The sequence below is a fragment of the Heteronotia binoei genome, chromosome 12 (genome assembly GCF_032191835.1).
Source record: "Heteronotia binoei isolate CCM8104 ecotype False Entrance Well chromosome 12, APGP_CSIRO_Hbin_v1, whole genome shotgun sequence".
Classification (NCBI taxonomy): domain Eukaryota; kingdom Metazoa; phylum Chordata; class Lepidosauria; order Squamata; family Gekkonidae; genus Heteronotia; species Heteronotia binoei.
The window spans coordinates 48,225,625-48,249,141 of NC_083234.1; the positions used below are offsets into that span (position 1 = coordinate 48,225,625).

Sequence of the window (23,517 nt, forward strand, 5' to 3'; positions counted from 1 at the left end):
AAGGCAAAATAATCGCCCTTGGACAATGAAGTTATTTTGGGGCTATACACTAACCACACTGAATAGATATACAGAAACACAGAGGGACATGCTAAACTTAGGGGGTAGTTCTGACAGAGGTCCACATATCAAGCAGGATGAGGAAAAACATCAGAGAACAGCAAAAGCTCCCCCATCACAAGTACTCCATAGTACAGGCACAGAGTTGGTCTGATGAGTGAGTAAGCAAGCCCAGGCTTGGAAACTTTTACAGGGATCAGGGAGCATCACCTGACCTACTCTGGCCTATTGCTACGAAGCAGCTTCCATGTTGATCCAACACACCTGAAGTCCCAGTCATTCCCTCCCATGACCCACGCTGAATAACAGATCACAGATCCCTGTCTGACCATATTTAGTATTTCCAAGTTTTGTTACAAGACTAGATCCCGCTTGCATTTTTAAAGACTCTCTTGGCTTAAAGGGGCTGGTTTGCAGGCCATACATCTTTATTAACATTTTGGGAGGATCAAACAGAACTCTGCAACACAATCCACACCTCCAGAAACTCAAGTGTTTGCAGCCACGCACCTGGGAACCAGTTTCTACTCTACATGTAATCTAACCTGCAATTTGCAACCTTTCATTACCAAGTGATTAACAAAGATGTCCATCTTTGGAATCTAGGGGAACTGCATAACAAACAGCAGAAATTCAACTCCAACTAGTCTTCAGGGTAGTTAAGCCTTCAGTTCTAGCTCTCCAAGCCTACAGTCATCCATATGTTTTATTTATTTGGCATTGTCTAAGAGCAGCTCTGAAGGCTGGCCTGCTCTGTGCAAATTAAGTTACAGATCAAAGGCAGGCTAATGAGAAAGAACCCCATCTGTATCTAAAGCCATGTTTGCACCAAACTGAAAACATTTGCTATTGGTAGTACAGGCTGGGTGATTTCTGTTTTCAAAATCTTCAACCCCTCCCAACCTTCACACAGTCTCCATATTGATTATCTTCAAGGTTTCCTCATTAGATTTTTTAGCATACACCCCAAAACAGTACTGGCCTAACAAACAGGGATTTGTGAACAGGAGATACTATTGACATACACTGGGTAGCAAAATTCATATCTCTCACTGAGTAATGTGTGAAATATCTTGTTAATAACTTTGGCCAGTCATATGAACTCAGCAGCAGCATCATGAAGTTGCAAGTCATGTTGGCAGGCACATTTCTCCCCTCTTTAAAACACATGCCATTCGTTAGAAGACAACCAGAAACACTGGCCTCCACCTGTTCCCAGCAGAGCCAGAACATTTAATGGTTTTTCATATTTCATAAATTGCCATTGTATACTGTGTTTTTATACATGCTGCCTTGAGCTGAGGAAAGGTGGTGGCCTGGAAGTGTTTTAGTTAAATTAAAATAAATGTGTTTTCTTCATATACAGAAAGGCAAGTTTTACAACTCAGTGAGCAAAACATCAGGGCTCATTTGAAGGACATACCTTGTGGGGCAGAGGCATGTCTGGGGAAAACATTCAGTACTCTTGCATAGTTCTCATTCTTTTAGATAGGGCTTGTGTGGTAAAAATTCCTAGACTGTACCTGCAAATACTATCAGTTCACCTAAAAGCTGAAAGCTGTCCTCAAATAAATTTTAAAAGTTTCACAGCCCTGAACCCTGCTACTTCAACAGCTAACATTGCAGGTATAAGTCCCAGCACATCTATACCAGAAGAGGAGTTTACAGAATTTGGAAGCCTGCAAGGCAAGGAACTGATCTGTTTCTACGCTGCCTATTAAACATTTCCTACACGGTAGGAACCTGATCTAATAGGGCAATAATTTCCTAAACTCTGCACTGCAAGAAATAAGGTATCAAAATAATCACAAGTTCCTGCAAGGGCAAACTGCTCACCCACACAGAGACTGCCTGATGCCTCCCTGCACAATCTAATGCTCTGCCCTCACTTTCTTCCAGTGAGCATCTCCTAGAGAAGTTCTGTAAGATATCTGCCCGGATGAACACTGTACTCTGGCGTACAGTAAACACAACCCATGAACTCCAGACCACAGACCTGAATTCTCTCCATCGAAACCATGAGAAACAGCATATAAAATGTCAAAGAAGAGCCACAGGGAAGGTGCCACATGTCGCAGAAGTGCAATTCAGCTGGAAAAAAACCCTCACAAACAGATGTGTACAGGAAAATGCCCTACCCTCAATTGTCTGAACCACTAAAATCTCATGCATTGGGAAAGGGTATATGCACAATGTTCCCTGATGAAGTAATCAGGATCTGACCATGAGATGCTCTCTCTACCTGTCTCTTTCTGGAGCACTTTTTTTTTTAAGCCATCCAGTTGCAGCCAATTTATGTGGACCCTGTGGGGCTTTCAAGGCAAGAGACATCCAGAAGTGGCCTGCCTCTACGATGTGACTCTGGTATTCCTAGGAGGTATCTGGGCCAAATACTAACTAAGACCAACCCTGCTTAGTTTCCAAGATCTGACTATCCTGGGTTACGTGGTTCCAGCTTAAGCCAAGGTATGAAACTGGTTTTGGCTCCTAGTTAAGGAGGAACCATCTTTAGTTTTTAATCATAGTTAACTTTGATATGGATGTAACACTGAAATTCTGGTAAGGCTAACTGCTGTGGGAAGGGGGAGTCCTGAAACGGAGAAGATGGAGAAGGGAGCATACAATCACATTACCCACCTACATTGTTTAACCATAGTTACACATTATACATGCACTTTCACATAAAAAGCACTGGGTTAATCCAACCAGGATGCTATTTAGGCACATATGACAGTGGTCAGGTCTGCTTTTTCCAGGAAGAGCTGCAGTTGGAGAACCAATTTCAGCTGGCAGAAAGAAGAATACCCTACTGGCTATCTTCACCACCTAATTGTTCAGGGATTCAAAGAGCATCCCTGAAACACAAGACTGGCCTTGCAAGGGAAGAAGAGCTCCATCCATTCAGAACAGGCTGTAAGCCTTTTCTTACTTCTAATCCACAACATCTCCCTTTATGCTGCAATGTTTCAGATGGCTGGCCCTTAATCACTCACCTTAACTAGCAGCTGGGACCACAACTCAAAACAGAAAAGAAGCTCTTTAATCTAAGAGACCTTTGGTTCTTCCAGCACAGCTGCCCAGGTTCTTCCATATACCTGTCACTTGAGATCTTTTTTATCTAGGAACTTCTATATGTTGAGCATCTGCTGTCCACCCACTCCTTCTGTACTTTAAACTGCATCCCCATCCCACCTCCACTGTGCGTATGATGAAATGCAAGTCTACTCAAAAGTCACAGACCTGTCCTCCATGTATTTTGGACCCCAAATTCAATGCAGGGCATGTTAAACAATGTGAAGGCCTAGAGGGAAGTGGAAAAAAAAATCAGGGAGAAAGGGATTCTTCCCACCACCACCACCAGTTTTTTCCTATGGAAACATTAAAAAAAATTCTACAAACCATCTTCTTTTGGGGAAATGAATGAAATGCTATTTAAGATACAACTGAACTCACTCAAAATGTGTAACATGAAAGAAATGTAAAACCATCTACCATGTTGAACAATTATAGCACCTATGTGCATTACATACAAATACAACATTTTAAAGGATATGTTTAATTGTGAATAATTTTGACAACAATTCATATTATATAATGTGTTTAATACATCAGAGTTCAGACTTTTCAACACTGTATAGTTTAGCTTGATAAGCAAACATGCTGGAAGTATAATTCCTACTGAGACTGTAGGAGTCTGTTTCTATCCAAATATATACTTTATTTTGTATGCTGTGATATTCGTTTCCTAAAATAAGTGTTTCCTAATTTCTATAAATGTTTCCTAATTTCTACACTATTTTTTTCCGTCATCACAGATACTCACGAGCCAGAAATGCATGGTCAGGCTTCTGGGAAGCTGGGCAACAATTCTCCCCACCATTTGCCTGTACTTCTGATGAGTGTTGCCTCCCTTGAGCTCATCTGGTTCTTGATCTTCCATAGATGCTTACAATACACTCTCTCTCTGAAGCTCTCATTCTCAAGCCTAAGGCCTATTTTGAGTATGCCTCATGCCAAATTAGGCCCAAAGGTTAATCTAGCCCAGGATTGTCTATGCTGACTGTCAGCAGCTCCATGATCTCAGGCAAAGAAAAACCACTCCCTGCCTTGATACCCGAGATCTTACGGAGAGTTGACTGGGATTGTTTGCACGCAAAGCATAAGTGTAACTTGTAAACTATAAAGCCACATAGAATCAGACTGTTTTCCCATCTATTCAGAGCTCTCCCCAACTCTGCCCTGAGACCCGTTAAACAGATAAGTTGGGGAATGAACCGGGGATCCCATTCATACATGGAAGTATCTGCTTGATTCCAGCATTGGAACTTTTCCCATCAGCCTTCCTGTTGCCCTCTGATCCCATGTCATTTCTGCTGTGGCCCAAATTTCTCCTAAAACTAGGAGGAGTTGTAAAGAGTTGCTCAGATACAAGTTCATCATATACAGCACCTGATCACTGGCAGCTCAATCTACAAATGGACTCAAGTACTGAATTGAGTGATACTAGGCAATGCATCTGTCTGCTGTGAAAACGTTGTGAAAGCAACGTCACCCCAGAGTCGAAAACGACTGGTGCTTGCACAGGGGACTACCTTTTTTTTTAGGCACTGAAAAAGTTCTTTCTATGGTCTAAAGTAGCTACAGCAAGACCCACACATGTGTGAGTCATCATCAGACACTGCAGTCATGAAGGGCTGGTTCACATATGCATGTCTGTTTAAAGTTCTTCTAGCCTACATCTTTCAACCAAAATGGTTTTCAAGGTGGTTTGTGACAGATCTATAAACAACAATGACCTACATCACATAGACAACTTAATACTAGAACAAAGTCTACAGAAACAGCTTTAAAAGCTGCAATAGAAGAGTTTGGTAATCATCAGGTAACAGTGGTAAAAAAAACACAGACAAAAATCTTGCATCAAAGTATGCATTCATACATACATATCGGTACAAATCAATATAGGTGTCACCACCTAGAAGGCCCTGGCACTAGCCATCTCACCTTACACAGTGCAAGCAATTGGAACACTACCTAATACAAAGATCTCAAAGGACAAGCATGTATATATGGGGGCAAACCGTCCCAGGCTACTCAAGACTTCACTGGTTAACACCCAGCACTGACTGAGTCCAGAAATGAATACACATATTGATGATACTTTGCTCCATATATCACTCAGTGATCTCTCCCAGCAGTTTCATATTGACATAACTTCTGCAGGACTCCACAACAAGAATTCTACGACCCTAAAACATTTTACAAAAGGTAGCAGCAGGTGCACCAATCAGCCACATAGGTGGAGAACCACCCCTCAAAAACTCTCTCCATCAACCTTGCCCAGAAAGACTGTTCAAATACTGAAAACTGCTAAGAGAATCAGAAGGAACACATTCCCACACAGCATAATTCATTAACCTGGAAAACCAAGGCAGTTCCTGTCCCAAACCCAGGTGAAAAACGAGACAGAAATAGCATTGACCAGATATCACTGGCTCCAAAAGAGGATCTATTAGCTGGGGTTCTTGGGTCCAAAGATGGCTTCTTCAAGAAGGGTTCCACAACCTTCAAGGCAGCTGGCATTCCTCTCTTTTGCTAAGAAGCATGTACTGACTCCGAGTCTCATCTGGACAATCCCTCCCTGGCTAGCAGTAAGCTAAAAACAAGGAAGTGTTACCACTGAGGAGCTGAGGCCAAACTCCTCCAAGCAGCTCACACCTGTCCTCAGGTAACAATAACTGAAATTCATCCAAGCAATTGAGATTAGATGTCTCCAATAACGTTTTGAGATTGAACTAATGGAACTCAAGCCAGCTGAGTGATTTTTATCAGTAAAAGCCTTACAAAGGTGTCACAGTAAGCGATCAAATGATCCAAGTCTATATCAGAAGCAGAACTAACCACTCAGAACAGCTCAGATGGACTGCTTTGTGCAGACCAACTGTGGTAGAGAGCCAGCTCCACAGCCGTCATTGCCGCTGAGGGGCCTCTGGGCTACATTTAGTCACATTTGTCCTGAGTTTTTCAATACTTGCGTTCTAGTTGCCCACTAGTTCACTGCAACACCTCAATAAACCTTTGAGCTGAGTGCTGTGAGATGGATGAGGGCACTTAGAAGTGATTGTATCGATTTCTTGGTTCATTCAAGTTCCAGAGACCTACTAAGGCTTTTAACAGGGATTCCAGATGATGACTACTAGGGAGTTATCAACAATCATTCAGAACTATGAGCCCAGGTAGGCGGATAATCTTTGTAGATGTTCCCCCACCCTCCCTTGTTTGATGTAGTGAGAGAACCAGTTTGGTGTTGTGGTTAAGTGCGTGAACTATTATCTGGGAGAACTGGGTTTGATTCCCCACTCCTTCACTTGCAGCTGCTGGAATGGCCTTGAGTAAGTCATAGCTCTCACAGAGTTATCCTTGAAAGGGCAGCTTCTGTGAGAGCTCTCTCAGCCTCACCTACCTCACAGGGTGTCTGTTGTGGGGGAGGAAGATAAAGGAGATTGTGAACTGCTCTGAGTTTCATAGTGAAGGTGTGATATAAATCCAAAATCATCATCATTATCATCTTCCCATCCCTGGAAGACTGAGAGACATATGTAACAAGATAATGGCAAGTCCATGGCAAGTGGACCAAAGGAACATCTTTCACCAAATCATTGAACTTCAACCCTACAGAAGACCAGAACAAGGTCCCACTGCATGAGTAGTCAGCAGCCCAATATGAGTAGTGGAACAATCTCATAGCTGTCATGACAGACAAAGCACTAGGCCCTGCACATCAAGGTGCATGCTGAAGGCTGCTTAAAATTCCTAAAAGCCAGCAACCTTTAACAAGTCTGAGAACAATTCTAAGCAAGAAGCCTGGTGTACCACCCACCCACTCAACAGAACAGTCCCTAGTCTGTCCAGTGATCTCAACATCAGGCAGATACATATACTCAAAACCAGAACTCTGCCATATGAAACACCTGGAAAGGATGAGAGAAGCCCAGTGGAAGACATCAACTCTCCCCTCCCCAGCCTTCAAACCTTAGCTAATGTTGCTGTTCATCAGTAACTGAGTTGCATTCAATGTGAATGAGACTCTGCAGATTGATCACTGCAATGGCAACTCAATCAATAATTTTCTATGGCATTAATTCACCCATTCAAAGCTGCCAGCCATCAGGGGCATAGTTACTGCAAATGGAGCCTCTCATAATGGAATGCTCCCCAATGAGTGGGGGCATTTCTTCCCTCAGAATACAAGAAAGCAAAGGAGAAAATATGATCTAGTGTTGTGCAGTGGTTCCAGTGCTGAACTAGGACAGAGGTGGCCAAACTTGCTTAATGAAAGGGTTACACAGAATAAACGTCAGATGTTTGAGAGTCGCAAGACATGATCATCAAATGTTGGAGAGCCACAAGACAGGAAGGAAAGCAAACAGATGGGAGGAGGGCGAGGGGGGAAGAAAATAACTTTAACTAAATGCATTCTCCAAGCCACCAGCTAGCTTGGCTTAATTTAAAGAGACAAGTGCCTTCTCCAGGCCAGCTGATGGGGCAGTGGTGACTTCAAGAGCCACACAATATGCATGAAAGAGCCACATGGCTCCTGAGCCACAGTTTGACCACCCCTGAATTAAGACTTGGAGACCAAAGTGCAGATTCCCTTCTCTGCCATGCACGATGGGCGACTCAGCCAAACCTACAGCAGAACATTCCCCAACTACATCTGAAGTAGTACAGCTGAGACAAGGTTGATCACCTGGGCTTCAGTTTAGAAGAACAAGGTCACAAGCCTAGACCTCCAAGTCAATATCTATCTAAAGCATAGTTTCAAACCTTCCACTACAATTTAAGGGGAAAACAGGGTTGTAGTGGCAAAATATAACAAACAACTTAATTTGAGATATATAGTGCCAGTTGTAACATGCTAGCCTTTCACAAAATTATTTTGCCAGCACATAGATCTGGAATGATATTTGTTATCAGAAGTGCATTTATGCGCCATGTGGCCTGGTGTTATTTTCCCCAACAAACCCATTTTTCTCAAAGGGCAATAACCCTTCAGCCCAACTGCAGCAACACCATGTCTTACAGCACTAACCCTACTCCTAGCCTCCCTTTCATTCTTTAAGCATCTCGTTCGCTCTTATTGCAATCCTTGGAAGCAAGCCAGTATCCCCATTCCTTACAGAGAGGGTTCCCACACCACAGCTTGCAAACCCGGGGAGCATTTGGGAGGGCAGGGACATGCATGCTAATGTCACTTCCAGCATAAACTGGAAGTGATGTCTTGATCAGGGTTGCCAGGCCCCAGCTGGGGATGAAGAATCCCTTGCCCCCAGCAAGTGCTTCCCATTACGCTCAGCTGGCCAACAGGAGGGGACATAGTACCAAATACGGGGACATCAGCAGCGTCCCAACACACTGAAGTTGCATCCCACGTGGCTAGAAATGACATCAGTGAATCTCCAATGAGGGCTCCCACCAGGGCTTTTTTTGTAGCAGGAACTCCTTTGCATATTAGGCTACACCCCCCTGATGTAGCCAACCCTCCAAGAGCTTACAGGCTCTTAGTACAGAGCCTACTGTAAGCTCTAGGAGGACTGGCTGCATTAGCAGCGTGTGGCCTAATATGCAAAAGAGTTCCTGCTACAAAAAAGCCCTGGCTCCCACTAACCTGTAAATCCCTATCCCACCCCCACCAGTTGCCAGGGGGACCTGACTAGAGATGTAAACTTTCCAGAAATTTTGAAGCTTGGAAAAAAACCCAGGTTTTTTTGTGATATTTTTCGGGGGGAAACAGAAATTTTCGGAAAAATTGAAAAAAATGCTACATTAGCACTTCTTTTCCAGATTGAACGTCATTCTGTTACCTTAGAAACATAAAATATGACTATGAGATAATTTTACTTCGCATGAAATTATCACAACTAGCTTATTAAAAATATAGTGTATCCACACAATTACTACAAACAGAATTTACTTTTTAAATAATGTTTATTTGTAATCGTAACAAATGCAGCAACAATCTCCTGAACTGTTTACTATTTGAACACCTTGTCTTAAAATATTTTATTCATGTTAAAACAAAACATTCCATAATAAATTTTTTCTTTTCTTTTTTCAATTTTTCGGGGGGGGGGGGGGAAGGGTTCAGGAAAAAAACGGAGAAAAAAAATGTTATTTCCCCAAATTTTTCCGTGTTTTTTTCCGGGCCTTCACATCTCTAGACCTGACAACCCTAGTCATAATATGGAGAAGGACTCTAGGATTTGCAAATGTTCTGTGGTTAAACTATAAAGTTTTTTGCAAATCTTAAAGCACTCCCCAGTCATTACATCACTTTTGGGTTTTGCTGGAAGTTACATCAACAAACTAATGCAATGCCAGCTTGCACCCCTATTTTCCTCCCTCTGGCATCGCATGTGCCAGCAGGTAATGGTTGGGCTTGCCAGGAGGTTCCACACTACAGCAGGAGCCCTGGAAACCTACTTACAGATCAGCTCCTCCCTCAGCCCATGCCCCATCATCAGCATATGTCTGCTAAAAGCACTCTCCTGAGTAACCCATCCAACATGCTCAAGTAAGGTACGCAAAAGAGAATCTAAGAGAACAAATACAAAGCGTTCTTTTACAGGCCCAAAGCCTGAGCTAGATTTGAAGCAAGACTCTTTCGTACAGGCAAGCTTAGACACAAGGTTGTTTCTGATTGGGCCTAGTTAGTAGAGTGTAAATTTTGAAGTCTCCATTTTGGATCTCACCCTACCTTACGGACTGCTGTCAGGATGACTGAAATAATTTGCTGTATGTATTATCCAACTCTCACTGCATTGTTTTATACTTAATGTAATACCATTTTCTGCATTAACATACCATGTCTAATACTTTATGCTTTGCCTTGCAATATCTATAATCTTAGTCCTATTACATTACTTATTAGGTGCTTCATTCTATTGACAGTGTTGACTTACACTGTGTAATCTACCTTGAGTCTCAATAAGAAAGGCAAACTACAAAGCAAATAAATGAAATATATGGAATGTTTGCAACAAAACTAGTATTGTAAGTTGGAAATGCCATATATGCATTTCCTTTGTAACCACCTGGTTCTTTGGGGACCAGCGGGCAGAAGCCCATTACAGATAGGGACTCAAGACACAGCGTGTCATACCTCCTGCTCCTGTAGTTTATACAGAATGCTCACACATGGACCCAGCTCCAATAGAATACAGACTGTCAAGTGGCGAGTATATTGTTGTCACTTGTCTTATCAAACATACGGCGCTTGAAAGTCTTTTTTAAAAAATACCCTTTCACTTTTGGTTATAAAGGAAAACCACCAAGCTCCTCTTTCCATCACTGTTTTGCTTCCTCCTCCCTCTTTGCATTCGCACACAGACAGCCCCTAAAAAAGGATGGCCCAGCAAGAGCCAATAATGGTGCAATCCTAAACAGAGTTACACCCATCTAAACCAATTGAAGTCAATAGAGTTAAAAGGGTAAACTGATTAGAATGGCCCTGTAAAATATGCATCCCAGTCTCCAAACAGCAGAATGACTGAATCACAACTAACATTACGTTGTATAAAAACTCTTATAACACACAAGGCAAGGAACCATAGTTTTGCTGGAAACTGGTCTCTCCAAGGGAGGACTGTCACCCCACTAGAGCTCTGAGAGAGCTCTGAGACAGCCTTGGGTCAGGAGGGGCAATACTCCCTCTAAGCTGTGGAGTCTTGTGAGAAAAAAATTCTACTCAGTGAGCTACTGGCATTAAAATTGTGAGCTACTGCATAAAATAGTTTGCTCTGGGGCTATTTTTCCTGAGCCAAGACAAAAATGTGTGAGCCAGAGGCTAAAAAACTGTGAGGTAGCTCACACTAATTCAGCTTAGAAGGAACACTGTTCAGGGGACCCCGTTCTTGTTCTTTCTTCCTTTCATTCCCTCTGGAATTCCTTCTGCAGACCCCAGGACAGTCTTGAAACTGCAAGTGGACCTTTTTGTCAGCCCCTTGCTCTTCCAAACAAAACAGAGATGGGTCTGGATACTACCATGCATGATTCCAATATTCATAGTTCCTCCCCTGCAATACCACTCTGTGACCAGGAGAGTCCCAGAGAGCACAGCACAAATTGTACCACTGAAGGTATAAAGAAGGACTTCTCTAGGAGCAGCATCTCCCAGTACTAGCAGGAGCTCCTTCCCAGCTTGCATCATCATCATCATCATCATCATCAGGAGAATCTGCTGGCAAGTTACTCAAATCATCTTCAAAGGAAGTCTTCTGTTTCCTGTGGTAGTAAGCAAGAGGAAGGCAGGACTATTTTTGTAGCTTAGCCCCAGAATCTCTGCATAGATAGGGCCTGGTTGGCATAAGCAAAGACAGACACCTGATACAGCTTGGCTCAAATAGTGCCTCACACAACAGGAGATGGTAATTTTTATTAACTTTGGTTTTTTGGGTAAAGATGATAAGGGCTGGCCTCCTGCCCACTTTCTCTGTACTATGTGTAATGCCTGCGGCAATTCAGCATGACCAAACAGCATTTTGGTTACCCTAGGTCGGAACCAGTCCTGACTGTGCAAACATCCAGAGACAAATTTTTCCCAAAAACCTCTGTACATAAATACCCACTTTGGTAAATCGCACATTTTGGCAAACTGAAGTGGGTAGTTTCATAATATTACCTTTGCAAAAGGATAAAGAGGCAAAGCAAGTATCCTGCATCCAATTTTGCTAACCAGATTCCCTCATTCTGGGTATTTTGGTCTTACACAATATATTATGAACACTAAACTCTCCATTTTCCATTCTTCAAACAGAGGCTGCTGCAAACTCTTAAGTCATGAACAGGCCTAAAGAATAGCATGAACTTGAAGGTCAAGGATAAGGTTACATATATTTTAAAATCCATTTGAAGTGGTGGGAGGAGAGAAAAAGGGACCTCCCTTTTTCTCTCCTCCCACCACTTCAAATGGATTCACAGACATTAACTAACATTTTAAGATTTCACATGCCTAGACTGCACCAATTCAGCATGAAGTAAAAGGCCATTGGCATTCAGCACTGCAAACTTTATGGGTCTGGATTATGGGGCCCTTTAGGAACATTATACAGCAGGGGTGGCCAACGGTAGCTCTCCAGATGTTTTTTGCCTACAACTCCCATCAGCCCAAGCCATTGGCCATGTTGGCTGGGGCTGATGGGAGTTGTAGGCAAAAAACATATGGAGAGCTACCGTTGGCCACCCCTGTTATACAGCTGTTTTTTTTAAAATGTAACCCAAATCCCAGAGGTCCACACCAAACACACATTACAGGAATTTGCTCTGCATCTGCTATATAACAGGCACTACAAAGAAAAAGAAATGTACTTCTATATACACAATTACCTCCTTACAGTACTCAAAACAGGGTGGAAGAGCTAGAAGGAAATCAACTGCCTCTCCCTATTAATACTTGCACCAGTGCAGCCTAGCTTGTTACATAATTTTGTTGCTGTACAAAAAAAATTTTTTTTAAGTGTTCCAACTTAGGTACTGGGAGATGCCGTTAACCTGAGCAGCTGTTTCTTGTTTAAGTTTGTTGCCTGACTACTTCTCAAAATTAGAATTTAAGGGGGGGAGGGTGTCAATGAAAGGCAGGACTGTAGGCCATTTCAATAAGCATCCCAGCATTTCAATAAGCAAAGCAACATGGCTTTTCCATAGCATCATTTTTCCGAAGAAAATGAAATAGGCAGGGGGAGGAACAGCTGAGCAGAGGTTAAGAACCTCATTCACTAAACTGAGCAAGCATTAAAGGGCGTGAAGGAAGGGTGGAGCAAATGCATCATCTTACCTTCAGCTAGAACCTCATCAACTGTCACCTGATGCCTTCCGATATTGAAAACCCGGCCTATATATCCACTGCCTGGTCCGGTGCTGCTGCTGCTTCCCCCAATGGTACCAGAACCAGCACCAGATCCCCCCTGCTCTCGGCGAGAGTCAAAGAACTTCTTCATTGCTTCCAAGTGTGTTGCTTATAGTCTTAGTTTAGCAAGTTAAGTATGACACTTCAAATCTATATGTATGTATGTACATACATATACACATACACTACACAATTCTTCCAAGTCTTGAACCAAGCCAAAAAAAATAATAATCCTTTTGCAGCAATATCCTGCTTTTATCCTTAAAGGTCAAACGCTTTTTCCAGTCCTGGAAGGCAGAGCTTGATATTTATTCACGCCTACAGGGAAAAAAAGAGAGAGAGATAAAACAACAAGCTTCCATAATTTACTTCAACGACGTCCCGATACCACCGTCATCGTACAGCAACATCACCTTTGGAAGAGAGACACGGCAAAATCTCTTCTCAGATCGAGGGCGAGGGAGAATCTCATCTTACTCCAAAAAGAGAGAGAGAGAGAAACCCCCACCTAACACAACCCCCCATCTTCACCCTCCCCTACGAAACTGTCAATTTAAAAATAATTTTAAAAAGGAGTGGAAAAAGCGGGCGGCGAAGGCATGGCCGTACCTTTTCCCGTCTCGTTCCTAAAGCCATGAAGGTCCCTTCGCATAAAGAGACAGAGCAGGCTTGCAAAGGGACTCCTGGAGCATCTGCTGAGGCGCGGGCGGGAGAGGGAAATATCCCCGAAGAAAGCAGCAGGAGCCGCCGTCGCCAGAGCCTGCGAGTCGCAAGCTAGCTGCCCGGCCTGGCCACACTGTTACCATCGCGGCTGCAGCCCCGGCCCTGCAACATCGCGACAAGGTAACGCTGCCACTTAAGCGGCGAGCTCCCAGGGCCGGGGAGGGGGGGCGAGCGAGCGAGGAGGGGAGGAGGAGAGCGAGCAGGAGCGAGACCATTCCCTGCCCAGGCTCCTCCTCCTCCAGCCCCGACCAACAAGGAAATGAACTGTCACAGGAAGTCCCAGCTTCCAGCCCGGGCGGGAGGGGCCATCTCTCACCCCCGCCCCTCTTTAACCTCTTCCTGCCGACCCGTCCTGGGCCTTGGGAAGAGGGAGGTTCGCGTTACAATGGGTGGGTGGGAGCAATTCCCGAAGAGGTCGGGGAGGGGGATATCGTATGCCCCCTTAGCTATCAAAGAATGGGCTTTATTTTTACTTCCTTCCTCTTTAAATGGCAACAGACGCTCCAGACGCACTGCTTTCTGGGAATCGTAGGTCCATTCCACTCTCCGCGGACTCTTCCGCAAGCTCAACCCATCACGGGACTACAGTGCCCAGAAAAGTTTGGGCGCCGGAGGGAGGAGGAAGTCTGTGAGTCATGGATTATGAACATACTTTTATTTTTGTATACAGCGCCTAGTGCATTGGCAGGGAGGAGTTTCTTCAGTTTTAAAAAAGGATGAACGCATAGCTTTAGTTTAGAAAGGGGTCTAATATTCCAACCTCTTTCATCTGCCATCGATATTAATAGCTCAGTTTTAATAAAATAACGTGCTATGATTCCTTGGGAAGGAGTAGGAGCCTCTTCAGCAATAGCGTTTCACGATCTCTTGCTATTAGTGTTCCCTGTAAACTGAGTTAGCTCACAGATTTTTAGTTTCCAGCTCACACATTTTTGTCTTAGCTCAGGAAGGATGACCCCAGAGCACACTAATTTATGCAATCGCTCAGGAAAAGGGTAAAAGTCGGATCTACACGGATCTTCATGAATTCATATGATTTTTACATTGAAATGAAATAAAACCAGTATTATTCTGTAGATCCTGTCTTAGACTATAGGCAGGGCCACAAAACTCATGCCTCCTTGAATTCATGGTGCCTCAGCAGTGCAAAAACAGGCCTCCAAAGCACAGATCCTCATGAATTCATATGATTTTTATGGTGAAATGAAATCAAACCACCATCATGTTATAGATCCTCTCTTAGACTATAAGTAGCACCAGAAAAATCATGCCTCCACGAATCTGTGGTGCCACAGCACTGAAAAAACATGTTTCCAAACCACAGATCCTCATGATTTTTGTTTTGTGCCACTCCCAAGATCACCAACCAATCACATGTCATGTCTATGGGCAGAGTTTGCACCACATAAATCATGGATCCTCATGAATTCATGATTTTTATGGTGAAATGAAATCAAACCACCATCACGCTGTACATCCTTTATTAGACTATACGCAGCACCAGAAAAATTATGCCTCCACGAATCTGTGGCGCCACAGCAGTGGAAAAACATGTTTCCAAATCACGGATCCTCATGGATCCTCATGATTTTTGCTTCGGATCCCCCCAAACTCACCGTCAGTTCTTATATCATGTCCATGGGCAGAGTTTGCACCAGAGAAATCATGGATCCATGGCTTAGTGGTAGCACCATGGACCAAAAAATTGGTTTTGAACCACAGATCCTCATGGATCCTCATGATTTTTGCCTTGGATCCCCCCAACCTCACCATCCAATCGCATATCATGTCCATGGGCAAAGCTTCCACCACAAAAATCATGGATCCACAGCTTTGTGGCAGCACCATGGACCAAAAACTTGGTTTTGGACCACATATCCTCATGAATTCCCATGATTTTTGCCTTAGATCCCAGCAACCTCACCATCCAATCACATATCATGTCCATGGGCAGAGTTTGCACCACAGAAATCATGGATCCATGGCTTCATGGCAGCACCATGGACTAAAAACTTGATATTGGACCAGGGATCCTCATGGATCCTCATGATTTCTGCTTTGGATCCCCTCAAGTCAACCATCCAATCACACATCATGTTCATGGGCAGAGTTTCCACCACAGAAATCATGGATCCATGGCTTTGCAGTAGCACCATGGAACAAAAACTTGGTATTGGACCATGCATCCTCATGGATTCCCATGATTTTTGCCTTGGATCCCCCCAACCTCACCATCCAATCGCACATCATGTCCATGGGCAGAGTTTGCACCACAGAAATGGATCCACGGCTTCGTGGCAGCACCATGGACCAAAAGCTTGGTTTTGAACCACAGATCCTCATGGATCCCCATGATTTTTGCTTTTGGCCACCCCAAGATCACCATCCAATCACATATCATGTCCATGGGCAGAGTTTCCACCACAGAAATTGTGGGTCCACGGCTTCGTGGCAGCACCATAGCACAAAAACTTGGTTTTGGACCACGAATCCTCATGGATCCCATGATTTTTGCTTTGAATCCCCCCAAGCTCACCATCAATTCTTATATCATGTTCATGGGTAGAGTTTGCACCACAGAAATCATAGATACATGGCTTCGTGGCAGCACTAGAGACCAAAAACTCGGTTTTGATCCACGGATCCTCATGGATCCACATGATTTCTGCTTTGGATCCCCCAAGCCCACCATCCAATTACATACCATGTCCATGGGCAGAGTTTGCACCCCAGAAACCATGGATCCACAATTTCTGTGGTGCAAACAATGCCCAGGGACATGATATAAGAATTTGATGGTGAGTTTCAGGGGATCCAAGGCAAAAATCATGGGGATCCATGAGGATCCGTGGTTCAAAACCAAGTTTTTGGTCTCTGGTGCTGCCACAAAGCCGTGCATCTGATTTCTTTGGTGCAAACTCTGCCCATGGACATGATATGTGATTGGATGGAGGGCTTGGGGGGATCCGAAGCAGAAATCATGGGGATCCATGAGGATCCGTGGTTCATAATCATGTTTTGGTCCCTGGCGGAGCCGCGAAGCTATGGATCCATGATTTATGTGGTGCAAACTCTGCCCATGGACATGATATGTGATTGGTTGGTGATCTTGGAGTGGCTCAAAACAAAATCATGAGGATCCGTGGTTTGGAAACATGTTTTTTCAGTGCTGTGGTGCCACAGATTCGTGGAGGCATGATTTTTCCAGTGCTACTTATAGTCTAAGAGAGGATTTATAACATGATGGTGGTTTGATTTCATTTCACCATAAAAAACATATGAATTCATGAGGATCCGTGCTTTGGAGCCCTGTTTTTGCACTGCTGAGGCGCCACGAATTCAAGGAGGCATGATTTTTGTGGCCCTGCCTATAGTCTAAGACAGGATCTACAGAATAATATTGGTTTATTTCATTTCAATGTAAAAATCATATGAATTTATGAAGATCCGTGTAGATCCGACTTTTACCCAGACCCAATAGCTCAAAGCTTTGTCAGTAACTCACAAATTAGAATTTTTGCTCACAAGACTCCAATTTAGAGGGAACGTCACTTGCTACTCACGTTATGCATTTCTCCCCTCTCCTCTTTTATTTAATTAAGCAAGTTAATAGATGTTGATAGGGTTGCCTCAGTTTTTTAAAAGAAGAATATCCTGGAGTTGTAATTTATGCAGGGAGGTCTGAGTTTGCTCTTAGTGGGAGAGACCGACAATAGTAAAACCTGCCTAGCTAGATTATATACATGGGCTATATTGTATCTCAAGCAGTTAACAGTTTCTTCGTAGTTCAGGCTTTATAATATCTAGTTCACTTAGGTCTCTCAGATTTCACAGATCATACAAATTCACTCTCCAACACTATTCTAGGTTGGCCTCTTGGGTATAATGTGCCAAGTCCCTTAAGTCGACTGGTGTCTCTTCTTCCAGTCCTTCAGACTTCTAGACCCACATCTTTCCCTCAGCCACCTCTTTAGCTCTTAAGAGAAGTGTCTCTGTGTCTGTGACATCTCAGGTCTTTTACTGTGACTCTCCTTTAGTCATACACAGCCCCTTGGCTGTCTTTATAGAGTGAACAGTGAGCTTTGCTTCTCTCGAAGACCCTCCTCAGCTCCTGTCTCAGCTCCTTCTCGGACCAACTGCTCTCTTCAGCAGTCTCCCTCAGACTCTGTCTGACACTAACTGCCCCCAGCCGTTAGCTGTCAATCTCCTCTGAGAGTTCCGAGCACTCTGGCCCCCACCCTCAGGTCATCTGATGCAGGCTCTATGCGTCCTTAGTTTTCTTGTTAACCCATTCGTTACCGTCACACCTGCCTATCTAGATTAGACTAAATAATACGTCTGGCACCATCACCACTCCTCTCCAACAGTCAAAAACCTTCCTAGGTCCGATATGTGTTCACTTCTACACTTAAGCAAATATGACTATCCATATATAATGAAGTATAGTTACTGGGGCGGAGTTGGGAGAAATTCCCAAGCAAAGCCAGACAGGTGGCTCCAGGAAGTGGACAGGCCACTATAAAAGTGACAGTCTTTCCTGCCTTGTTTGTCTCCAGCTTCTGGTATTCAAAACAGTGCTGTCCTAAACAGAGTAAACCACTGTCAATGTGCTTAGAGAAGTAGAACTGTGTTGCACTAAGAATTACAGTGCCTCTGAACAAGAAACTCTACTTTGCAACAGAAAAAAACCCTGCCTTGCTAAATTAGATTTCATTGGTCTAGAAGTGTTATGCAAAAGCAAAACATTTTTTGCCATGCTGTTAATAATTTTACAAACTACATTCTTAAAACTAAAACCCCACAATGTTTTCAGCTTTACTTTAAATGCTTTTGTTTCATACTATGTATGAGGATTCTGAGTAGACTTGCTTGGGATTGCTCTTTCAGTCTGCACTGAGGCTATCATCCTGGGCATGTTCAGTAAGAAGTAAAGTTCAATGAAATCAGTGGGACTTATTTCTAAGAGTGTAGCTAAGCATTACATTAGTTTCATGAGCTACCACAAAGACTTTTGATCATCTACACCTGGCAATCCTTGCTGGGAACTCATTTCCCAGGTAGGTGGGGACCTAATTCAAATTGGGACTGTAACACATGGGGGAGAGGGGGTTTCCACCTTTACTGTTTCCCCAACCTGAGATGACTGTGGGCAGAAGCTATTTGCTCCATCGGGGAACTTACATTCAACAGTCGGCTCTGTGTTCATTTTCCCTTGGGCCATTTCAGGTCAAGAAAATTGTATTGGGGGGAGACTGTCTTCTCATGTGCTATAGTCCCAATCTAAATTAGGATTCCACAAACCTAGGAAGCTGCTTAAAGTCCTCAAGGCAGACCCAGGGAATATGTGAGGATAATATAATTAAGCCTATTTGTTTCATTTAGCTTATGTGACTAACAACTATGGGAAGAGAGGCAGCCAAAGCAGAAAATGTACAATCATAATGCTAGAGTAAATGTAGTTGGGGTCATGACAAAGTGACAACATTTCTAGATATAATAAATGATTGCAGGGCCGTCTTAACATCGTTATGGGCCCCGGGCAAAGCAGAGTACTGGGCCCCTATGACAACTACTCACAGGAATAAAAACGTAAATGGTCGATAAAATTATATATATATTTATTTTATTGGCACTTCCAACAAAATCGGTGTTGAAACATTAAAAACATGCTGTGCAGCAACAACTAATCAACATGATAAACATTTGAACAATACACAAGGCTTGAAAAACAAATCAAAAGTTTATTCATTCATGTATTCACAAACTATCAATACGTGGTTATTAGTACTGCATCATGCACAGATTAGTATGGGGCCCCTATGGTTGTGGGGCCTACAGGCAAGTTCCCATCAGGCCCATGCGTTAAGACTGCCCTGAATGACTATAATTTGGAACAGTTACAGTGTAATCCTAAACAGAAGTACTCCTTCTAAAGCCTACTGGCTTTGATGGATTCAGAAGCATGTAGCTTTGCTTAGGATCACACTGTTAGGCATGAAACTGACCAAGAGAAGAGATGACTTTGTTGGACTTAATCTACAAGATGCCCATGACCCAATGCAAGATGTAAGCATTTTCAAGCTAACTGGGAACGGTAACACCCATATGCTATGAAATCCAACATCAGTAAGTGGAAAGCTGCCCAAAAAATCCAGTGTGGTCACATTTGATTTTCAAAGAGGAAGCTGCTCAAAAACTGAGAGGATTAGTTAGAATGAAGTTGAAAGGGACAGTTAAGAGAGCCAAATCTCTCTGGGATGCTTTGAAGTTATTTAAAACTATGGCAACTGAAGTTGAGATAGAAAGTACACCTGTAAAAGGCATGCAGATCTCCTTTGAAAAAAATGGAAGCCATGCCAAAGGAGAACAAAAAGGATAATATTTGCAATTGTTTGTCAGACAAATATGTTGACAACATTTTTAAAAACCTAAGGAATAGATTGCTAAAAGAATTCAGTCAGACTTTTTAAAAAATACATCAGAAGAAGACTACCAATCAGGACCATTACATAAGAACATGAGAGAAGCCATGTTGGATGAGACCAGTGGCCCATCCAGTACAACACTCTGTGTCACTCAGTGGCCAAAACCCAGGTACCATCAGGAGGTTTATCAGCAGGGCCAAAACTCCAGAAGCCCTCCAACTGTTGCCCCCCTAGGATACAGGACATCATTGCCCCAGGCATAGTGTTCCATCTATTAAAAAAAGGTAAAGGTAGTCCCCTGTGCAAGCACCAGTCGTTTTCGATTCTGGGGTGACGTTGCTTTCACAATGTTTTCACGGCAGACTTTTTACGGGCTGGGAAGCAGAAGAAGATATTGGATTTATATCCCACCCTCCACTCCAAAGAGTGTGTATTAATAACTAGAGTGTGTATTAATAACTAGGGTTTTATCTGTTTTATCTGTTTTATCTGTTTTAAATATGGATCCCTTTATATGTGTAATTTTGATGGATCTACTATTGGAAGCCGCCCTGAGCCACTTGTGGGAAGGGCGGGATATAAATCTTAAATAAATAAAAATAAATAAAATAAAAATAAAGAGTCTCAGAGCAGCTCACAATCTCCTTTACCTTCCTCCCCCACAACAGACACCCTGTGAGGTGGGTGGGGCTGGAGAGGGCTCTCACAGCAGCTGCCCTTTCAAGGACAACCTCTGCCAGGGCTATGGCTGACCCAAGGCCATGCTAGCAGGTGCAAGTGGAGGAGTGGAGAATCAAACTCGATTCTCCCAGATAAGAGTCCGCACACTTAACCACTACATCAAACTGGCTCTTCCCCAGTCATCTACACTTCCCCCCACAGCAAGCTGAGTACTCATTTTACCGACCTCAGAAGGATGGAAGTCTGAGTCAACCTGGAGCCGGCTACCTGAACCAGTTTCTGCTGGGATCGAACTCAGGTTGTGAGTAGAGGGCTCTGACTGCAGTACTGCAGCTTTACCACTCTGTGCCACTATACCAATGGACCTCTGCTCCATGTTTATCCAATTGCCTTTTGAAGCTGTCTGTGCTAGCATCTGCCACCACTTCCTACAATAGTGAATTCCACATATTAATTACTCTTTGGGTGAAAAAGTAGGTACTTCCTTTATTTGTTCCAAGCCTGCTGCTCATTAATTTAATTGAGTGCCCATGAGTTCCTGTATTGTGAGAAAGGGAGAAAAGTACTTGTTTCTCCGCCTTCTCTATCCAATGCATAATTTTGTAATCCTCTATCATCTCACTTCTCAGTCATCATTTCTCCAAGTTAAAAGCCCTAACTTCTTTAACTTTTCTTCATATATAAGATGTTCCATCTCCTTAATCATTTTGGGTGCCCTTTTCTGCCCCTGAGATCTGTTTGGGTGCTACATCTTTTTAGGTATGGTGACCAGAAAACTGTGCACAGTATTCCAAATGAGGTCACACCATAGATTTATACAGGGGCATTATGTTACTGGCTGGTTTGTTTTCAATTCCCTTCCTAATAATCAGGGAAATGCTGTAGACATTTGCATTTTTTAAAAAAAAAATTGTAGTCACACACTGAGTCAAAATCTTCAGTGAGTTATCTTCTACAACTCCAAGATCTCTCTTCAGGTCAGTTACCACCAGTTTGGACCCCATCAATGTACATTACTTTGTTCTTTTGTATGTTGAACTTCATTTGCCACATTGACACCCACCCACTCAGCTTTTACAGATACCTCTGGAGCACCTCACAGTCCTCCCTGGTTCTCACCGCCCTTAACAGCTTTGTATAATCTGCAAACTACGTAGCTACTTCATTGCTTACTCCCAACTCCAAATCATTCATGAACAAGTTAAAAAGCACTGGACCTAGAACTGAGCCCTAAGATACCCCTGTTTTTACCACCTTCCACTGTCAAAACTGCCTATTTATATTCACTCTTTGTTTCCTCCTAATATCCAGCTTTTAGTCTACAAGAGGACTTGTTCACTTATCCCTTAACTGCTGAGTTTACTTAAGAGCCTTTGAAGAGAAACTTTATCAAACGCTTTCTGAAAGTCTACGTAAATAACATCTACTGGGTTGCCCTTGTCCACATGTGTGTTCACACCCTCAAAAAGGTTAGTGAGACAAAAGGTTAGTGAGACATATCAAAGAGTGAAACAAGTATTTAAGGAACCAAGGGAAAAATTTGAGAGCTAAAGTAATTTTTTCTTCGGGCTTTGCCTGGAAAAGTCTAATCCATGTTTGTGAATTTTTTTTTCAGGAAGTCCACATAAAGAACTGTAATGGACTAGGGCTCTGACTCCTCTTCCTCAAGCAACGAAGAGGAAGACTCAGACAAGGCTGAGGTCCTGGCACCATCCGGAAGCATCAAAGACCCATCCAGAAGCCCCCTTTGATGTCCTAGAAATCCAAGAAACTGTTTTCTCACATCAGGATACAGCCCTATTTCCTATTTGGACTCCAAACTTCCACTCATCCCAGAGCCTGCTGTTGCCCCTGAGATCTCTTCCCAAAGTCTTTACCTGATTGGCTAAAGACAGCTAAACCTCATCTAGTATTAGCAAATCCAGAACACTGATTTTCCCACCAAAACTTCTCCTTTTTTGGTAGTGAATGGTTATGAGGGGAAACCCTTCCCTCTATTACCTGGGGGAGTAATGCCAGAAGTGCCATCATCTTTTGAACAGTGGTGGGGAAAATTGGGGAAAGTTTGGAACAATATCCAAGAGAACCTAGAAATGGCAAAAGAGACTTACAAAAAGCATTATGACAAACGCCATTCACCCGCTTGGGATTTTAAAGTGGGAGATACAGTGTTTCTGTCAACCAAGAACTTGTCATTACCGCAACTTTCTAAACCTGGCCTACAAGTTCTTGGGACCGTTCCGTATTAAATGAGTAATCAATAAAGTGACAGTAGAACTTGAATTACCTAACTGTTTAGTAAGATACACCCCATCTTTCATTGCAGTTTACTCCGGAGGGACCCTGGAACTACGTCTTGGCACCCCCGACCACAAGTTCCAGAACCTATTCCAATTGGGGATCAGAATCATCATGATGTAAAAGAAATTCTTGATGCTACACTAAAGTGTATTGTATTTTCTGATTAGATGGAAACATTTCTCTGTAGCACACGATGAGTGGGTCGAAAGCTCAAATGTGAGAGTCCCAGAACTGATTAAAAATTCTATGCCAAACATCCTTCCAAACCCCGAAAAGGGTCTTTGGGGGGGGGGCAGTAAGTCAAGCATGCATATTTCTGTGTGCCACAATAGTCCCCGAGACAAAGAGCAGATCACCAACCTCTTCTGCTCCCCCCTCTTTTACAACCTAAAGGCAAGTAATAAATCCATCTGGCCCAAGGAT

The 23,517-nt window shown here is 43.2% G+C and overlaps 1 protein-coding gene across 1 annotated transcript in view; it reads right to left on the reverse strand.

Annotated features, from left to right (window-relative positions):
• AAK1 (AP2 associated kinase 1) overlaps window positions 1–13,921 on the reverse strand; it is a 117,794-nt gene extending 103,873 nt beyond the window's left edge. Inside the window, exons 1-2 of the mRNA XM_060251881.1 lie at window positions 13,574–13,921; window positions 12,893–13,282 (exon numbers count right to left, since the gene is read on the reverse strand). Of these exons, the coding sequence (XP_060107864.1) occupies window positions 12,893–13,055 (163 nt within the window). The 5' untranslated portion in view covers window positions 13,056–13,282; window positions 13,574–13,921. The remainder of the gene's footprint in view (window positions 1–12,892; window positions 13,283–13,573) is intronic.
• Window positions 13,922–23,517: the final 9,596 nt, after the last annotated feature.